The sequence below is a fragment of the Molossus molossus genome, unplaced genomic scaffold, assembly GCF_014108415.1.
Source record: "Molossus molossus isolate mMolMol1 unplaced genomic scaffold, mMolMol1.p scaffold_m16_p_20, whole genome shotgun sequence".
In the NCBI taxonomy this organism is placed as follows: domain Eukaryota; kingdom Metazoa; phylum Chordata; class Mammalia; order Chiroptera; family Molossidae; genus Molossus; species Molossus molossus.
The window spans coordinates 42,565,858-42,578,857 of record NW_023425356.1 but is presented as its reverse complement, the minus strand read 5'-3'; the positions used below and the strand labels follow the sequence as shown (position 1 = coordinate 42,578,857).

At 44.9% G+C, this 13,000-nt stretch overlaps 1 protein-coding gene across 1 annotated transcript in view; it reads left to right on the top strand.

Moving 5' to 3' along the window:
* The first annotated feature begins 3,780 nt into the window (after positions 1 to 3,780).
* Positions 3,781 to 13,000, top strand: part of LAMC2 (laminin subunit gamma 2) — a 52,048-nt gene continuing 42,828 nt past the window's right edge. Inside the window, exon 1 of the mRNA XM_036272833.1 lies at positions 3,781 to 3,963. Coding sequence (XP_036128726.1) covers positions 3,885 to 3,963 — 79 coding nt within the window. The 5' untranslated portion in view covers positions 3,781 to 3,884. The remainder of the gene's footprint in view (positions 3,964 to 13,000) is intronic.

The following is a 13,000-nucleotide window of genomic DNA, read 5'->3' as shown; positions in this document are numbered from 1 at the left end:
ATTGATACGGGGCTTATACTAGATAAATGTGACAACTTGGGGGCAGATAAGAGGAAGATCTGAGTGCTGACTTCCTAGAACAAAATTCCAAGACAGGTTTGATGTTCACGATCCTAACAACACATCTAATAAAAGCATCTCATTCACTTTGTAAATTGCCAAAACAGACAGGTTTCCAGAAGAGGGGTCCCCCTACAATTCGTGGGTGGTATTGCTGCCTGAAGGCCCGAGATGGCATGTCAGAGCCGTGATTTTCAGGACTGGACACGCTCTGTGCCGTGCTGGGATGTCACGGCTTACGCAGGCGCAGTTTCTGGTTCTGGGTTTGAGTTTGCACATTTAAATTAAGGTATCATCTTAATTATCAAGTAGGCTTTTTTGAGCTTTTTCTCTTATTATTTTGTACAGTTTCATTGAGGTATAATTATATGCAATCAAATTTACCTATTTTAAGTGTACAGTTTGATTCTTTTTGGCCACTGTCATATTTCTTTCTTTTTAATTTTTTTTTTCTTTATTGATTTTTATTTTATTTTATTTTATTTTATTTTATTTTATTTTTGTACAGATAGAGTGGGAGGGAGAGAGAGGAAGAGAGAGAGAGGGAAACATCGATGTGAAAGGGACACATCGAGTGGCTGCCACCCACACGACCAACCAGGGCCAGGGACAAACTGCAACCGAGGTACATGCCCTTAGCGGGAACCGAACCCGGGTCTCTCCGGACCGCAGGCGGACGCTCTAACCGCTGAGCCAAACCGGCCAGGGCTCTTTATTGATTTTTAGAGAGAGAGGAAGGGAGAGGGAGAGAGATAGAAACACCAATGAGAGAGAACATCAACTGGCCGCCTCCTGCATTCCCCTCACTGAGGATCAGGCCCACAACCTGGGCGTGTGCCCTGACCAGGAATCGAACCAGCAACCTCTTGGTGCATGGGTCGATGCTCACCCACTGAGCTACACCGGCTGGGTGACCACTGTCATATTTCAGGATATTTCTTTCATCCCCCAAATTATCCTCATGCCCTATTGCAGTCAGTTCCCTGTCTCTGGTCACCACTGATCTGAAATTCACCTCTTCTAGAATTTCATGTAAATAGAATCATATAGAAGCTGGTTTTTTGTACGTCTGGCTTCTTTCACTTAGTACAATGCTTTCAAATTCATCCATGTCCTGTATCAGTAGTTCATTCTTTTTTTTATTGCTGAGTAGTGTCAAGGTGTGTTTTTCCACATTTTTTATTGTGTTAAAATACATAGAACATAAAATTTACCATCGTAACCATTTCCACAGGTACATAAATTGACTTTTGTTTGGATTTGAAAAAAAAAAGATTTATTTGGGTCCTGTGGAAAAGCAAACCGATTTTTGTTGCCCTTTTGAAAATCATGGCTTCATTGAAGTTGATCATAAGAATATATTTAACTCCACCTGAACTTCAGTTTTCCTGAAAGAAACTCCTACCTGCCATATTTAAAATGAAGTTGCAATTGCACACATTTTGAGCCATTTGTCAGACAAATTTGAATGTCAAGGAAATTGCCAGATATGTAGCAAAACACAAATTAATGACCAACATCCAGGCAAATGTTGGTAATTAGGACATAAACCTGGATTAGGTTAAGAAGTTTAAAAGTATGATTGAGTAATCAATTAGTAGAAAGGCTAAAGCAAAAAAAAAAAAAAAACTCCCATGTTTCTCATACGATATTTGTTAGTAATTATAACAAGGAAAAACTGATGATGCTTAGTGAAAATCAGAGCAACAACAACAACAATAATATTATTATTATAGCTTACTTACATAGTGCATGTTATATGTCTGGTGCTGCTCTGAGTACTAGATAGGTCAGTAACTCATTTAATTTTCCCAACAACTTTTCCAGGTGAGTGTTCTATTATTATTCCCATTTTACAGATGAAGAAACTGAGGCTCAGAGAAAACGAAGTAACCTGCATTGATGAGAGGTGAAGCCAGGATTTGGCCCTAAGATTCTGCTCCAGAGCCTTGACTTTTGACCACTAGAGTACTCTTAACCCCAGCAGTGCCCTAGAGAAAAAATTTCAAATTGGCAAAGGGGCTTGATATTGTCCCTGAGCAAGGCAGGAGATTAAGCCAAAGCAGAGATTACAAGCCTGAGCCAGACGGGTTGTTTAGAGGTATGAAGAAGCCCAGGATAAGGCAATGAGAAGAGGTGGAAACTGAGAAACACCGGAGCATCCTCTTTACATAAAAGAGGCTGCTGGTTGGCCTGGTGCCCAGAGGCCTGCTGCCCATTTTTCTAACCCGGGTCCAGGTGACCTCTGGGGGTTCTTTCAGAGATACCATGTTAGGAAAGTCAGAAATCTTTGTTCAGAGTTCATTGTGACTTGTCTTTATTGTCGTGGGCCAATAGTCCACAACCTGCTTGGGTTGTAATGGATGTTGACAAGTAACCATTGATTGCATATTGAATTCATTTAATATTGTGAATTTGTGTGTTTTTTTTTTTATGGTGCTTTATAATCTGACCTAACAAAGAGTTTATGGACTCTGGAACTAGGTTTTGAATCTTGGCTTTGCCCCTTAATAGCAGTGGGACTTCGAGCATGTTATGTGATCTTTCCAAGCCTCTGTTTTATCATCTGTAAAAAGGGGAAATTGATAGTATACTTATTTCATAGTGTTGTTTTGAAGGCTAAAGGGTTATTATGTATAAAGGATTTACAACAGTGATGACAAATAGTAGGTATAATATATGTGTTAGCTATTATCACTACCCAAAAATGATGATGGATGTAAATATCTGTTCCACCTTCTGAGATATAATGAACAATAGTAACCTGGGCTAGAATGAAATTTACCTTCAAGATTATTTTGGGCGGGCTCTGTTCCTTGGTCCTGCTGGACTGTGGGACAGCACCGTTGGGCGGAAATACAAGGAGCAGAGGGAGAAGGGACATGAAACGGACAATGTTGGAGACACCAAGATTTCCAGTTTTCTAGATATCCCTCCCTTCACCGAGCACAGTGGGTCTCAACAAACATGTTCTAATGGGCCCATAGAGAATGGCTGGAGAAATAGTTCTAAGATGTAAAAGCAGTAATACATCTGGATCCTCTTTCTCATTCAGAACATGTGTCTTGCCCCGACCGAGCTAGTGCTGTACCAGTGTTAGGATACTATCTAGCCTTCACGGGGAGGCCCATCCGTCCAGAGGGGACTTAAAGAGTTGCCAGCCCAGGTGATCAGGAAGTTAGGGGGACCCAGGAGAAGAACCCTTGGTCCTGGCCAGTGATGGTGAGAAAAAGAATGAAGTGTCAACAGAGTGGGTGGGCTGGCACTGGGTTGCTGTGCTTCCGACAGAGGTTGGGCCTAGGCCGGAGGAAGAGGGGGACCCCCTTGTAACCCTTTGGCTGCCCTGCTCTCTGTGATGCCTTTCAGACTACAGCTGAACTGGGCTGCCGATTTATTTCTGAGTTTGCGCACTTGAGCCTGAACCTCCCAGACTGAGGAAGGGGCGGTCTGCTCGCCACCTCTGCACCCCTGGACCACCCCGGGAGAGGAGGCGGCTGCTGGCACGTTCCTCCAGAAAGATCCCTGGGCCGCAGCCTCTGCACCACACCCTGGGCCCCGCCAGGTGCGCGGAGGGGGAGCCCGCGACTGGGGTGAGCGCTTTTACAGCTCGGTGTGCTGCTGGCCTGCCTCCCGAGGGCTGGGCCCTCCTTATTCACAGGTGAGTCACTCCCTGCAACGCAGCTCTCTTCCTGTCAGGACTGAGTCAGGTAGAGCAGTCGATAAAACCACCTGGTCGAGGACAAGGAAGGCACAGCGCAGCGCGGAGAGAAGCGCCCGCGCCAGGCGCCAGGCAGCGACCCTGCAGCGGTGGACGCGGCCCGGCCATGCCCGCGCTCTGGCTCCGCTGCTGCCTCTGCGTGTCGCTGCTCCTGCCTGCCGCCCGGGCCACCTCCAGGACGCAAGGTGAGTCGGCTCCGGGGGAAACCTGCGCTACCCTTCGTGCAGATCGTGGGGCTCAACGCACCTCCAAGGATGTCCACGTTGCCCAGACCCTCCTCCGAACTCCCTCCTCCACCCCCTGCCCCACCTGGGCTTTCTATTCCAGAGACGGGTTTCAGTAAGACTAGGGCTACTATGGAATCCTGTCCGACTTAAAACAAAAACATTGGGGAAGCCAATAGGTGTGCTAAACTAGGGTTTTCCTTGCTTTAACCATGTTCCTTGGTTGCTGTTTTTGACCAAGGGGTCCCTGTGCAATCAGGAATGTGTCTGTGCATAAATGCTTTTCCCATCATGTGTTTTTATTGATGAGATTCGGGTGGGAATGTTTTCTCTGACTGTGAGCACCACCAAGATTGAAAATAAACCTCTCCAGTCATCTTTCTGAATTTCCCGTTTCATTTTGGGGATGGAAAATCAGTCTTACGAGTCTTAAAGATGCTTTAGATAGTTACTTTTTATAGTGTTTTCACATAATAATCACTCAACAGGCATTTATGTGGCATATATGCCATAGATCATCTGACGTTTTCTGGGGCACCCAGTGGCTGTCATGTCCTGTGAAGTCCAGCTGATATAAACAAGACTTCCAGACAGCCTAGCAGTCATCTACTGGATGCACGTATCAGCTATGACAACACATAACGGGTGTTTTCCTTGTCACTTAGTTTTACCAGTGATACTGACTGTATAATTACCCTGGGTTTTTATGTTTGTATTGCTTCCTGCACGTGATGGCATTCCAATAACACTTCGATAGGGCTGAGAGTCATTTTTACACTTGTGCGTGAGCATGAGACAATGTTCGTGTAGGATCTCCTTAGCTATTCCATTTTTTTATTGTGCCATCTGGGTGATTCTGGCCTGGATATATGTGAATGGCCTGACTATTTTAGCATGTGTTTAAATGCATTGATACCATCCTTTTTGTTTTGTTTTTCTAAAATATTTTTGGAATTAACTCCCCGTTCATCATTATGACTACCGTTTAAAAAACTATTTATGGCCCTGGCTGTTTGCTCAGTGGTTAGAGCATCGGCCTGTGGTCCAGAGAGACACGGGTTCAGTTCATGCTAAGGGCACGTGTCTCGGTTGCAGTTTGTCCCTGGCCCTGGTTGGGTCATGCAGGTGGTGACCACTCAATGCGTCCCTTGCACGTCGATGCTTCTCTTTCTCTCTCTCCCTCCCACTCTATCTGAACAGAAAATGGAAAAATGTCCTCGGGTGAGGATTAAAAACAACAACAACAAAAAAATACTTATGAAAATGATCATGTTTAGGTTCCCTCCGAGTTAGGATAAATAGTCTTAACCTAACAAAAAACATTGTAGAAGTAAGCATAGTTTCTGAATATTGGAATGCACAAGGACTGCTTATAGATCAATTGCTAGAATCTGTTGGCTTAAAAGAAGAGAAAATGGAAATGGATTTGCAGAGTCACACAGGCAGCTATTGGCAGAGACGGAATTGAAACTTGATTCAGTGTTCTTAGGCTGGAACTTTTGGGATCACATTACAAAAGTAATAAGGAAACAAGGTACATATTTACATAATGGATAATTATTGAAGCAATTTTCCCCTTGGCTATAGTTGAGTGTGTGAGTGTGAGAGTGTGTGTGTGTGTGTGTGCATTAGATAGTAGGAACAAATATGTTGGATGGTATCAATTGTTTAATGAAATCAGATTCAGGTGGACAGAGCTTGGATTCTCCCTTTTCAAGGATTGACCAGCTCTGAGCATTCTGTCCAAACCATTAAGTTAGAAGCAGTGTTCAGGCTCATTCTAGACCTACCCCAGAAGGACTGCTTAAGATTTTAGACTCCCTTCTCAAAGGGCACCGTTTTGGGGTTCGGTGGGAGTGTGAAAAGTTTGGCGTTTGGGTGGGGCACACATGCATTTCCACTCATGGGGTGCTGGAATGTAGTGGAAGTGCGGCTGGAAGCACGTGCTTTGCCACCTCCCTAAGTGACCCCCATCTGTGCGTCCTGTGCGCTGCACCTGCAGGAGTCCTAAGCAATGACATTGCTTCTCAGCTGTTCCCTCAAAGGCGATATGTAGTCAGGGAGACTTTCAGGGTTGGCGTCAGCTTATTCTAGACTTATTCTAGCACGGGGTTTAGAGTCGGCCTGACCTGGCCTCAAAGTTTCCCTCATTCACTTACTACTTCCTTAGCAGTCAACTCTCGGGCTCCTTGGCTGCGTGGAGTCTGCCTCTTCCCTGGTAAACGGAGGCGCTAGTGCTGTGCCCCTGTAGAGCTGTTGAGAGGATGAGAGATTATTGTAAAGTGCCTGAAAATGTCGGGGACCATATTTCTTTAAAAAGCCTATAGCCAAGAGTGTAGGTACAGTGAACTCGGATGTGCGGAATCAGCGAAGAAAGTAAGTACTCCCCTTCAGGAACTCCCAGTCGGTGTGAGAGAATGTGGCTCCAGTGGCCTGGATCCTAGTTCACCTGGAGGAGTATGACTGGAGAAGGGCTGGAAGGGGACAAACTGTAGCCAAGAACCGGTCCCTAAGAGCCTTGCAGACCAGGCTGTGTAGTTAGGATGGTGCCCTGCAGGCAGAAGAGAGTTGCAGCTGGTTTATAAGCGGGAGATGGGTGAGGTCATTCACTTAAGGGCTTAGAGGATGGAGCTGAGCTAGGAGAGGCCAATGAATGGTCCCTGCAATAATAAAAATGAGAGAGGATGACGGCTTTCACTATGGTGGCGGAAAGAGCAAAGAGGAAACAGGTGACAGAGACAGAAGGTAAAATCAAAAGATGCTGGTGATCCAGTACATATGTGTGTTAGGAACACCAGGAAGGGAAAACGGTGAAGAGTGAGAGTCCGAGCTGGGGCCGAGGCTTCAGTTCACGTGATTGGATGGTGATGCCGTGGAAGGAGATGAGGACTGTAAGAGACGTGTGAGATCTGGGAGCCTGGCTGGGCCGTGAAGAGGAGCCATTGAGTTACCGTGGGGGCCTGTTGAATTTGAGATGAAAGGAGAGATGCCAACTGCCCTGGCTCGCAGCTGGAACTATGATTTCAAAGTTCAGAAGAAAAGTTTGAAATAGAAAGTTGGGAGCCCAAAGGTGGAAAGCAAAGCCTCGGTGATGGATGAGGCTGCCCGGGGCACAGAGGTGACGAAACCAAGCGCTCTACAAGAGGATGGGAGAACAGTGAAGGGGACTCAGGAGGCACGAGCATTGAGGAGAGAGGAGAATTAAGACAGAGTTAAGAGTTTCCAAAATGTAGGAGTAACAAGTGGTATTCAGATATAAAAATATGAATATATGAAGACAAGGACTAGAATTCAGCCGTAGGTAAGTTTTGAAGCAATTGTGCTAGGATGGTGCTTAGAAGCCAAGATTTTTATAGATCACTAATGTGGTTTCTCCCATGGCCTGGTGCTGCAAAAGAGGTGCTATGGATAGTGGAAAGGCCCTGTGGGAAGATTTATACTCCTTTAGATTCTGTAATTTAAATCGTTTAAGTGGTGTAGTGACATGCATATGAGTGTGGGCTCTGGAGTAAGACTGCCTGGGTTCAAATCCCGGCTCTGCCTTTTACCAGAGGTAAGACTTAGCAGCCACCGCATCTGTTACTTAGAGTCCTCATCTCTAAGATATGGATAATAAATCGTTGTGATCATTACACGTAAAGTACTTTGCACAGTGCCTCGTGAGCACTCCCTGTGTGTTCAATATCATTGTTAGATAACACACTGTCCTGCCAGGACCAAATGTCAGTACATTGCCTTCTGAGTTTTAAGTGGTGAAATTTTTGAATCTCTTGAATGAGCTCGAGAAAGATGATGAGGAGCCTTCTGCTTGGGTTGGGATGAACCCTCAGTTTTACCCAATGAAACAAATGATGAAGAGCCTGACAAAGAAGACAAACCCGATTGCACTTTCAAGACTGGATTTTACAGCATGTCCTGTCCTTGCCTTTCGTCAACCACCAGAGCTTATCACATACAGATTCAGCTTCTGTTACAGAAGATGACCCCATGTAAGATGGTCTTTCACTTCTTAATAGTTAGATATCCTCGCTCATCCCCCCCCAAAAAAGAAAAGAAAACATTTTAGCCAATTTAATTATGAAAATATTTAGCAATATAGATGGTCACATTTATATATTTATATTTAATTGACTAAATTAGTTAGACTTTTTAAAAAAATTTTTTTCGATCGATTTTAGAGAGAGAGAATCATTGATTTGTTGTTTCACTTATTTATGCATTCATTGTTGCTTCTTGCACGTGACCTGACTGGGGATCCAACCCACAACCTTGGCGCATAGGCCAGTGCTCTAACCAACTGAGCTGCCTGGTCAGCAAACATATTTAAAGTCACCTGATTTGTAAATGACTCACTTAGAAGTATTGGTTAGTTAGTCCATTCACATTTCATGAAGTCATTATATTCCAGTTCTCTCCATTCATCCTTAGCATTGCTCCTTCTTCACTTCGGGCCATTGAGACCCAGCCCTGTCTGAGTCTGCTTTCGATGCTGTCCTCGGAAAGTACACCATTTTCAAAATATTTAAAAACCCTCCTTAAGCGTACATTGCTCTCCATGGCATAATCATCTTGAAAGACTTATTTATGACAACTCCCAGCACTGACGACTGTGAGATCATTTAAAAAATTATGAGAAATGTGCTCGATACCTTTCTCACTAACAGGCATCCAAAACGTTGACTGCGAGCATGTCAAATGAATGTGTCTTCCCCAAACAATACTTCAGTTTTAAAATAAAATCCTTGAAGCAGTGCCCTATGATATGAGATTGTAAAAAGACTTAAATGCAATTTTTTTTTTTCACCTGAGAGAAAAAAAAGTTTGAAAAATAAAAACCTTTACCTTAGATTCAAGTGTGTACACTAAACAGGGGTATAGAATCGGGCTGGTGTATAAATTTCTATGTAGGTTTAAATTCTGGGGGGCCCTGAATTGGGGGTAGCCAGCCACTGGGTTAGCTCTTCCGGCCCAAGAAGCACAGGTGGAAAGTTGATTTGTGCTCCGTGTTCATGGGAAAGTCAGGAGCATGAAATGAGGATGTCAGTCCTGGGAATATCCGTCTCATTTAAGTTCTTAGTGGCTCAACTGTACTGGCCATTTATTCCCCCTGGAGAAATTTGCAAGGACAAGGCTTGAATCACCTATTTCCAGTGTAGAAATAGGAGCCCCATAGATTCTGGAAGATTCTGATTGAGTCACAAATAGACCTAGTAGATTACTGAGTCATCTCTGGGCTGTGTTCTAATAATATAACCCCCAGGTACGTGATGTAATGTTTGCATCAGATCCAAAGCCGAAAGCGACGTCTTCTCTGTGTCTGTGGGTGACTGTATGTCTGTGTATGTGCCTCCCCAACAAGCACGTGCTTCTTTTGTCACAATTAGGGAAGAAGGAAAGGACGGTTCTTCCGTTAACACTGAAGTGGAAGGGCGGGGTCCTCCCCTCCTGCTCTGCAGAAGAGAGGCGGAAGGCAGTTGCACGTACCCACACTTCTTCAGGCTCCTAGACCGGTGATTTTAAACCCTTTTCATCTCAGGGCACATAAACTAATTACTGAAATCCTGCAGCACAACAAAAAACGTACTTTTTGCCGATCTGAAAAAAAAAGGTATAATTTTGATTCATTCAAACCGCACACTATCGTTGTGTTGGCTGTTGTCATTTTTTTTATTTGACAGTCTAAGGAAAACGAGGTCAGTGCCCCTGACTAAATAGTCAGGTAGTGCATGTTTTAAAAATTCTGCAGCACACCGGTTGAAAATTGCTGTTGTAGACCATTTTCAGAATTCCAACTGGTTCTCTCCCAGATTTTAGTTTTATTTCTTGTGTGAATATGGATCATCACAGTCTAAAAAGAACTAAATGGCAGCCAAAGCATTTCCCACACTAACTTAAACTTTGGGAAAAGTATCCAAATCTTCAGCTGCACTTATGCGGGGCGTGTCTGACAAAGACGTTTGCCTGTTTTTCCACTTTCTTCTCTTATTACAGCATCTTGGAACCAAATGAGAATGGGCCTTAGGGGTTCTTTACGAGAGCCTCTCATTTTATAGGGGAGGAAAATGCCACCCCGGGGAGGTGGTGTAACTGTCCCAGCTGGTTACAGCAGGGCTGGATCCCAGCGCGCGGGGTCCGCATAGGTCGATGGGAAGGTCGCGGCACAGAAAAGTAATCGCCTTGATGAGAGCCACACAGTTGTCCCAGGACCAGATGTGATTGCTAGTGTTCTTTAACAAGATACCGCCTTGGCTTACTTCTAATTCTTAAGAATTTTTATTTAAATTAATTGCAGACTTGATAGCCTCTTGATCTACTATTAAAAGAATATCCCTATGTCTCTAGGTGGGATGTCTGTGTTCTGTCCATTTAGAAGTCTCTGTTTGTGTATGTGAGTCAGTATAGTGGCTGTTCCTTCAAAAATGTGAGAACAGCCCTGGCCGGTTTGGCTCAGTGGTTGGAGTGTCGGCCCGCGGACCAAAGAGTCCCAGGTTCGATTCCGACCAAGTACATGTACCGAGGTTGCAGTTCGCCCCAGCCCCAGTTGGGGTCATGCGGGGGGCAACCAGTTGATGTGGCTCTATCACATCGATGTTTCTCTCTCTCTCTTCCTCCTTCTCTCCCTCCCACTATATCTGAAGATAAATGTAAAAATATTCTCAAGTGAGGATAAAAAACAAAAACGTAAAAACAGGTGAAAAACAAGCACAGACTCTGGTTTGTGAAGCATTGACATAAGAACAGGTTTCGGAGAACGAAGCTCTCTCTCTGGTACAATTCTGTTGTCAGATTTTCACGCATCTTGGAATTGAACAAGTGGCTCAATTTTTTTTTAAGGGACAGCAATAAGCCTTTCAGTTTTATCAGTTATTGTTCTTCAATGACTGTTGACATTTTGAATCTCTAGATGCATATTTGTATCCCGAGGTATACGTTTTGGAGTCTTTCGGGGTCATGTCTGTTTACGGCTAGAATATTGACCACATAATCTTGACACACACTTACTGCAGTTTCAAATCACTACCCACTTTGCTTTTGGTAAGAGGAGATTCCTAGTGTTTAAATACCATTTCTCATCTCAGAAAGGTCCAACAGTGACCCAAGTTTCTGCTCTGGCCTCATCGAGGGGTCGTCCCTGGTAGGAGCGGATCGTCACATGCTGAGCCATGGGACAGAGGAGGTCCCAGCTGACCTGACGTGGGAAGTGACAGTGGAGCTGTGGCACATTTGTCCGACTGAGACACAGGACACGCGGCTTCCACTCCCTGGTGAAGGCTTCGTGGTCCAGTCTCTTCTTAGCATGCTTGTGATTCTAGTTACGGATATATAAACATTGCCGGGCTCCCGAAAGGCCACTTAATTACTTTTCTGACTTTAAGCAGTAAAAGTTAATTTATTGTTTACAAATGGGGTTGTTTTTGTTTTTTGTTTTTTCAGAAAAGACTCTTTAAAGAAGGTGTTATAAATGCACTCCTTACATATTTCCACAACGTCGTAAACGTGCATGAATCACCATTGTCCCTTTGTGAAAACTGGTCACTAGGATGGTGCATAGTTACCACGCACATACTCATTGTATCTTTGTGAAAAGATGCGGCGATAGCAAAGAAAAATTGTGGCTAATCTCCATGTCTAAAAATGATTGTAAAAGCAATAAAGGGTGTAAAGAGGGAGAATTATTGGGTAACTTTTTTTAAGGAGCCAGTAAAACACAAATTTAGATGACTGAAATACTGCATGTAATGTATGCTCCAAAAATTTCAGTACAAATCAGAATTTCAGTACAAATCAGAACTTCTTTTTAAACGTTCCTTTATTCAGATGCCTCATACGTGATTTCTGTCCGTTTGGTCCTCATTCTGGTGTCACCTCTACCTGTCCTGGACTCTAATTGTCTTTATTCCAGCTGCTTCGTAAAGGGGCACATGACGCCTTTTGCTGGGGCAGGTAGAAGATGTTCCCCGAGCACTGTGCTCTTGGAATAAGGGTCCAATGTACTTTCTGTTTTTCTTCCTGGAGGAACTCGGAGGAATAGAAACTGCTATGTCTGTGTCAGAGGTGTGTGGGGTTGCATGTGGGTGGGTGAATACTTTCCTTCCCATGCACATATAGAATCCTCACCATGGGCGCGTACTGAGTCTCCATTCCACAGCCGACACCAGCCGCCTTGGAATGGGGCCTTAAAGGCGCCAGGTGTGCGAGAAGCGGAGGCTCCTCTGTATCTCCAGTGTCCAACCTTCTCTTCCTTCCACCTTTGAACTCACTCAGACTGAGCCCTCCGCCTCCTCCTTTGCCCTCAATTCCTTGGCGAGTCAGACAGAAATTGGCACCCCAGCCTCTCCGTTCGCTGGGACTTTCTCTCCCTCTCCCCATCGGCTGCCTGGAGCTTGGTGGGGAGTTAGGGGAGGACATCTCCTGGCGCCGTCCTCTCCAGGCTGAATTGTCTAAGTCCACGTGTGCTTTTCCAAGTCTAGACTGTCATAAACTGTGCTACAAGCTCAGTGAAAATAGGTCACTTTTTTGAAGCAATAATCTTTTTTTTTTTAAATTTTTTTATTTTATTGATATATTAGAGACAGAGGAAGGGAGAGGAAGAGAGAGATAGAAACACCGATGAGAGAGAACATCAATTGGCCGCCTCCTGCACGTCCCCCACAGGGGATCGGGCCCACAGCCTGGGCATGTGCCCCGACCGGGAATCGAACTGGCAACCTCCCAGTGCATGGGTCGATGCTCAACCACTGAGCCACACCAGCCGGGCAAAGCAATAATCTTTTCAAAGAAAAACGTGCTGCCCTGAGTGTCATTGACTCTTACTGTAGACTACTTAGAGTTGGAACGATCCGCCCATACGTTATCATTCAAAGTGGCACGTGTGGTTAGCGCCCTGACCTCTGCTGCCCGTCTGCTCAGAGCCCTCCGGCGGCAGCCTCCCCTACCCTGCTTGGGCCTTTGGGTGTCCCCTACCCTGCTTGGGCCTTTGGGTGTCCCTACCCTGCTT